Below are 7,092 nucleotides of genomic sequence, written 5' to 3'. Positions count from 1 at the left end.
TATTCCACTCTCGGCAGAACCGGGAATGGAACCCGGGACCTTAGGGTTGGTAGGCAGAGATCTTACCACTGCGCCAACCCCTCCGCTCTTTGCGTATAACGAAAACACAAAAACTCGTTTCCGGTCACGTACACAGTTCTTCAATACATATTTTTCCCAACACCGTAGTTTAGTGGTCATCGCGATTACCTCTAAATGAGGAGGCAGTCCAAGCAGGATTCGAACTCGGTGCGAGGTAAATAAACTTACGTATGCGCAGCCAAATCGCGACACGAACAATGGAAAAAGTCTTAAGTCCAAAAACGGAGCCGAAAGCTATACTTAGTTCTTCGAACAAAGGTAAAAGACGCAGGACAGAGTTAACTCTAGACTTGCGACAAGTCGACCTCACGAGAACCCAGGAGAGAATGTTTTGGCTTGCTCAGCGTCATTTTTCGAGACGCGAGGCGAATGAGCGAGGACGAAGGACTTTTCGAAAGTCTAGGTTGACTCAAAGGTACACTATGGAAGCTCCAGGCAATGGGCTTTTGCTTTTTTTAAAGGATTCCGAGAATCGTTGTGTTCGAGAGCCATTCCTGTCATTGGAACAGGCGACCACACAAAAGAGATTTAACTGATTAGAGTGTAATGTGAAGTGCCAAGTATCTACTTCATATAAACCATGTGAGCGTTAGCCCTACGAATGGAAATGGGCCCACACACAAGGACAGAGAAAAACTCTGACCAAGGTGGGAATTGAACCAGCGGTGATCTAACCCGAAGGTCGTGGGTTCAATTCCCACCCTGGTCAGAGTTTTTCTCTGTCCTTGTGTGGCCCCATTTCCATTCGTAGGGCTAACGCTCACATGGTTCATATGGGGTAGAAACTTAGCACTTCACATTACACTCTAATCAGTTAAGTCTGTTCAAATATAAGTGCTACGCGACCAATGTTTGCAAAAACGTAACCCTTCCTTAAGACCATAACTGGTTGTTTAGGTTTATTGAGGGACAGAATGTACCGGTAATTTCCGCGAAGATCATGCATGAGAGGATTTTGAATGCGCTTACTGCATAGAGATGTACAGTTTGACTTAAGTGGTAAAAGGACAGGTAATTTGCAAATATATATCTCAGTATTCTGTTATTTACATTATACCCTTTGCTTGACAAGAAATTACTAAAGGCCAGTTTTTTTACTACGAGGAATAACAGCGAAAAAAAACACTACTTTGTTGCGAGTTTTCCAGAGTAAAAGCTTCTTCAGAAATCAAAAGTCTTCGTTAACAGCACACACCAGGGTTACTCCTTAGTATCGGGCTAGTGATCTTCTTCTCACTACTTTTTGCTCCGGCCGCGCTTTAGCCATTTGATGAAGGCCAGTCTCGTGCTTTCGTGTCCAAAAAGAATTCTGGGTAATTCTGTCATTCCATGACAAGGGAAGCCCCCCGATTCTCATTTCATTGATTTTTCAAGTGTCAGGTCACCCAGTCCTACCAGCAAAATACAGCACTGAATGAAGCTTTTAGCTTTCAAAACGTGCCCAAATTGTATCGGTAGGTCCTGGATTTCGTCCACAGAAAGGCCAGAGAGACAACTTCACTCGTGAATCGCCATGTTTACAACAGAGCATTTTAGCTGAACCAGTCTGCATGAAACTATCTCTCACCTCTGTCGCGAGAAGACCAGACACGCGCGCCTCTTACCTTACGAGTTTATGCCTGTAGAATCTGTTCAACTGAAATGTCAATTCCTTATAAAAACCAGCCAGCATCTTTTTTTTTTTTATTGGTAGGCTACGTACCGGAGAGCCAGAACGTTGACGCATGCGCGGACGGAATGTTTGAACAAGAGAGAAAAACGCAGTACCTCCAGACCCGGCGCTGGAGCGTCGTACCAAACGAATCGTCCCGGGATTTCGGCCCGTGCGATCGCTTTTGGACGCAGTTGGCCCTTCGCTGCTTTCTGCTACCGACCTTGCCTCCCGGTACGGCATTGAGGGAGAGATATGTCGGCCCCTAAACCATATGAGACAAATCCCACGCCTACTCACAGCTCCAAACCGCCCTTGTCAATTTAACGTAAGAATTCGATGGCTTATGTATTCAAGGGAAAAGTCATTTTATCTGTCATATGGTAAGCAAAGAAGTCGCAGATTACAAAGTGTGCGCATGCGCCTTGCTAAAGGGAACACACACATATATACACATAAACTCGATAGGTGAGTTCAATCTCCAGATTGAAATCACTGATCTATCGAGTTTCATTAATCGATAGGTGAGATCAAGAAATCAATGTATGAGAAATGAAAATCATCCTACCAGTTTGAGTGATCAGTAATCGAGATCTAAAAACTACAATGCCAGAATTAGAAATCACTAAACGAGTTTCAGTGTTCGATGTGTGAGATAAAGACATCACCATACGAGAAAGGGAAACCACATATCGAGCATAAGATTGATGCCACAATGTGCTCAGAACCAGTCATCATCGCATGACGAGTTTGAGAAAGTACCAAACGAGAATAAAATTTCACCTTGTGAGAATATCAATTACCTTTGCTCGAGCAATCGAGCTAGGGAAGTCAGCAGTGCACGCAAAAATGTACATAATAATCAGTCATACGTGAAGAAGTCACTCAGAGAGAGTGGAAAATATGGCGAACCTTTCCGACACCAGTGACACTGATGACTTGAGAGACTTTATGGATTCCCTAAGCGGCACTATCTCCAGACTGCGGATGTTTATGAAAAATTCGAGCTCGTAGGATTGGAATCTTGCGAAAGAAGGTTCGATGAACAAATAACCAAGGTTTTTGTGGCTACGTCTATGACATGGATTGTTTTGGGTGTTTTCATCGTTAAAAGATGAATCTAACTTCCTGCTGGACCGCTTGCAATGTGTTCAGGTATCAAAGTCATCCTGGACCAGCGTCACCTCTGGCGTCCCTCAAGGCACCGTCTTTGGAGCTCTCTTGTTCCTGATATAATAATGACTTTGTTTTTATCCTTAGCTCGAAAATTAAATTACTTGCTGATGATGGTTTTCTTTACTCTGAAAATACAAGTATTCATGACTACAGTCTATTTCAAAAAGACCTTGACACTCTATCTTCTTGGGCCATTACTTGCTTTATTCTAACTAAATGTAATATTATGTCAATGACCAGTTCACCCCTTAACCCTTTAAGAGTTTATAGGGGGTGCTTCCAGCCAACTATAGGCTTTGTAACATACCACTTGTTAGAGCCTATCTCTTGCCATAAATATCTTGGTGTTTTCATCCAAAATAACCTGTAATGGGATTCCCTTCTCCACTTTGTTAAAAATAGTAAGGCGATGAAGATACCTCTTATGTCAGTAGAAATTGTTATTAATGCAGTCAGGCCCACGCGTACAATTCTCTTGTAAGACTTCATGCTGAATATGGGTCAGCTGCATGTAGTCCTTTTGAAAAACAGCACATAAATACTCTGGAAGCTGTTCAACGATGTGCTAGATGATTCGTGTGCTCTGTTTACTCAAGGCCCTCCTGTGTCACCTCCATGCAGCAGCCGCTTGGCTGGGACACCCTTGAAGTCCGTTGTCACCTTAGCGCTGTAACTATGACATTCAAAGCTGTACACAATTTTAACCCAACTAACCTTTCCTTCAGCTGTGGATTTAGCTTATAGCGGCACTCGTTCTAATCATCCTTGCAAGTTTTCAGCAGATGGGAAAAAAAACCGGAAACGTGTAACCCCGACCAAAGAAGTGGTGCGACCCTTGGGATTCTAGGGTATTCATTAAAAACACAATTTACATTGTAAAAGAATGCTGTCATATTCAGCCTAAAGAAGGCATAAGACTTAAGACTTAAGCGCGATATAACAATAAACGAAACTGGACTTGCGCACGCAGCAAAGGCTGACCGTAGAATGACCGAGCCTATCCTCAAACCACGGCTTACCTAGCCTGCGTGCAGGCTCTCCGAGGGACTGGGGTTGGGGGTAGAATTAGACAACCCCAGTCTCTCGGAGAGCATGCTCGTAGGCTACGGCTTACCAGTCCTCTGATACATACCTGCAGCAAAATAGCAATTTATGGTCATTTATGCTAATTTACAATTATCACAAATTACGTCTCAACCAGGAGCCCATATGGAGCGTGCAACTTCCATACAGCGTCTGTGAAACGGCGTTTTCACAAGTAGGTTTATTTTTAGACTAGCTCTTCCCGAGAATTAGGTCAAAAAACAAAGGCAGTTCCGGTTCGGTGACCCTATGACGTCAGCTTAATTTCTTGTAATTGGTCATCGGGCTCCTGTGGGAGTCTCATTCGCGGAAAATTCGATCTAAAAATAAATCGGTCTGTGAAAACGTTGTTACACAAACACAGTAGAGTTGTAGACTCCGGGTCATGGGTTCCAGTCTCAACCCAGTCTCATTCTTCATAAATTGCTATTTTGCCGGCAAATTTCGGAGGCCTGGTGAGCCGTGGTTTGTGGGATTGTAGTTCGAGCAAAAATGCGGCTCATTTTTGCAGTCTCGTGAGAAAAAGAAAGGCGATATTTTTTGTATTTCAGTTTGAATTAATAAAATGGAATTTGTATTTATTGAAAATAGTCATTAAAAGTGATGTTACTAACACACTTTTTTTTCATCAATAAGTAGGGTAGATTTAACCATTAATTTATGAGCGCTTTTAATAAAAAAATATTACTCCACTCGCGCTTGTTGGACATGAGATGAATATAGCCAACTGGGTGTTAAGCGCCCCTTTGGCTATCTGTCATCTCATATCCGACGCGCCCTCGTGAAGTAATTGTTAATTAGTTGAGGAAATGGTCCGAATGTTCTTTTTAGTAAATTGGCACCGATATTGAGCGATTATCTCAAATATTACCCTCAGGAGACTTGTCTTGAATACACCTTGTCGTCTCAATACCGGTGAACTTATCAAGGGCGTCCCTTAACACTGTGATTATGTTGGGGAAATTTTGTCCCTCGCCTATAAAGCTTAATTAAAGCAATCGCTAAATGGGGTTGTTTTTCCTGGTTTAAGCGAGCTACTTTGACAATATTATTAATCTTCCTAACATTAGGAAGGCAGTATGATTCCATAACTTCATTCCTTGATAAATGGTGTACATTTTTAATTTTCTCTTCATTGGTCAATTTTAAAATTTTTGATGAAAGGGGATCTAACGAGAAAATGTAATAAATTCTAAACACTTTCCATTTTTTAGGAGCCTTCATTTTAAACCCGTACTTTTATAACTAAATTACATGTACGATATGCCATTAACTTAAAAGTCTCTCATTAGCGAAAGAAAGAAATAGCAACTAGACGGGGAGACTAAAGAAAAACAGCTTTCTATTTCTCTTTACAAAAAAACTCAAATGAAAGCCTTTTTGGATTAATGATGCGACAAGAAATAATTTGTTTCCGACTCTAATGTTTTACCCAATGGCCTTATCACCGTATTATTAATATTCGAGAAAATCTACAGTCTTACTCTCTAAGTGACAAATTAAAACAACTAAACGTAAACAGAAGACTCCTTTCTTAAAATTCAACAGTGGTTGTAGTTTTGAAAACGACGTTTTAAAAATTGTTTTTCGACGGCTAGAGACGCGTCTGAGTCCTTTGTCCATCAAATCCGTGATCGAATAAACGCGAGGATTTAATACTGGTTCACTCGCAAATATTATAATGTGTTTTCTTGTTGCGGACGTCATCTATTCGTCATTGTTCAGCAGCCGTTTATGGCTCCTTAACATATATATACATTTAAATTTAGAGCAGAGATGCATTTCGTTTGCACTTTAAATGACAACAAAAACATCTGTCTTATACTGTCAGCGTCATGAATAAACATTTCAGTCTTGAAAAGGAGACTGCGCCGACCTAGTTGCAACTGAATGCTCAAACTGAAACAACTGTACGACAAACTATGGAGCTCGGGTTCGTCTTGACATCACGCAAGGGCATCAAAATTTTTAAACTCAGGCTCGTGCCTGTGAGTTTTATAAACAACTTTGAATCGTAGTTGCAGTCAGTGTGCAACATTGGCCACTGAACTTAAGGCAACCGTCATTTTCTTCAGTTTTTTTCCGAATGGCGGACTGCGATAACAATGATTCCATAGTGTCTGTTTTAGAAAGGAACAAGACCATGGTATGCGAGAATATGTCACTGGAAGTCTCTGAGGTCGTCTTCAAAGTTTCCTTGCTCATTATTTTAATTTTGAGCGTTTTAGGAAACAGTGCGGTTTGCATAATTGTCTCACGTCATTATCAACTTCGCACAGTTACAAACGCATTTTTTGTCAACATGGCTCTCGCCCAGCTTCTATTCGCCCTAATTTCCATTCCCCCGTATCTTAGACTATTGAGCAACACGTATTCGCCTCGCACGAACCACTGGCTTTGTGTTTTTATTGGGTTTACATTCGAATGGTTCGCTGCTTCATCGAACCTTGCCTTGACTCTACTGATCATAGAGCGCTACTTTGTCATCAAACATTCAGGAAGGAAAAAAATCTCTCCAAAGGGAACGGCGCAAATAATATTTGTTGCATATTTGTGGACTTTGATCTTCGCCATATCCTCGACGGTTGTAAGAGGAGAAGCTCTTCAATGCGGCAGAGCCTCTCCTGGCTTCTCTTTGGGACTGTCTTGCTTTCCCCTGCTAAATACTGGCAAAAAAAAATCCTTGCGAATTTGTAGTGTTATGTATGTCGCTATGTGCTTTTTAATTCCAATGGCTCTCATGATCGGTGTATTCTTAAAAATTTCGAAGTCTCTATGGAGAGGTTCCAAAGGTATAAGGCCTATAGGCACTGGAAATATGAAGACCATACGTTTGGGTGCAGAAATTAAGACTACACGAACCCTGTTTTTCATTACAATTCTTCATCTTTGTTGTTGGCTACCCATTTGTGTGATATCGCTTCATTTATCACTAAGCAAGCGACAAACTGAACGTTTGAAATTGAGAGAAGCCATGGCTTTTGGTGTTTGCATAGCTTTCGCTTCTTCTAGCATCAATCCGTTGGTGTACGCTTTTCGAAACCCTCGAATTAGCATAATACTTCGGCACAGTAGGCAAAGATTTCGGCACAAAAACATTC

At 41.5% G+C, this 7,092-nt stretch overlaps 1 protein-coding gene across 1 annotated transcript in view; it reads left to right on the top strand.

The window, feature by feature from the left end:
• Window positions 1-5,858: 5,858 nt before the first annotated feature.
• The window catches only part of LOC137984852 (G-protein coupled receptor 135-like), a 2,173-nt gene continuing 939 nt past the window's right edge, over window positions 5,859-7,092 (top strand). The window contains exon 1 of the mRNA XM_068832166.1: window positions 5,859-7,092. This exon is cut by the window's right edge and continues 939 nt beyond it. Coding sequence (XP_068688267.1) covers window positions 6,078-7,092 — 1,015 coding nt within the window. The 5' untranslated portion in view covers window positions 5,859-6,077.

This window comes from Montipora foliosa, chromosome 14 (genome assembly GCF_036669935.1).
Source record: "Montipora foliosa isolate CH-2021 chromosome 14, ASM3666993v2, whole genome shotgun sequence".
In the NCBI taxonomy this organism is placed as follows: domain Eukaryota; kingdom Metazoa; phylum Cnidaria; class Anthozoa; order Scleractinia; family Acroporidae; genus Montipora; species Montipora foliosa.
Note: the sequence above shows the minus strand (reverse complement) of the source record. Positions and strands in the feature narration are given on the sequence as shown.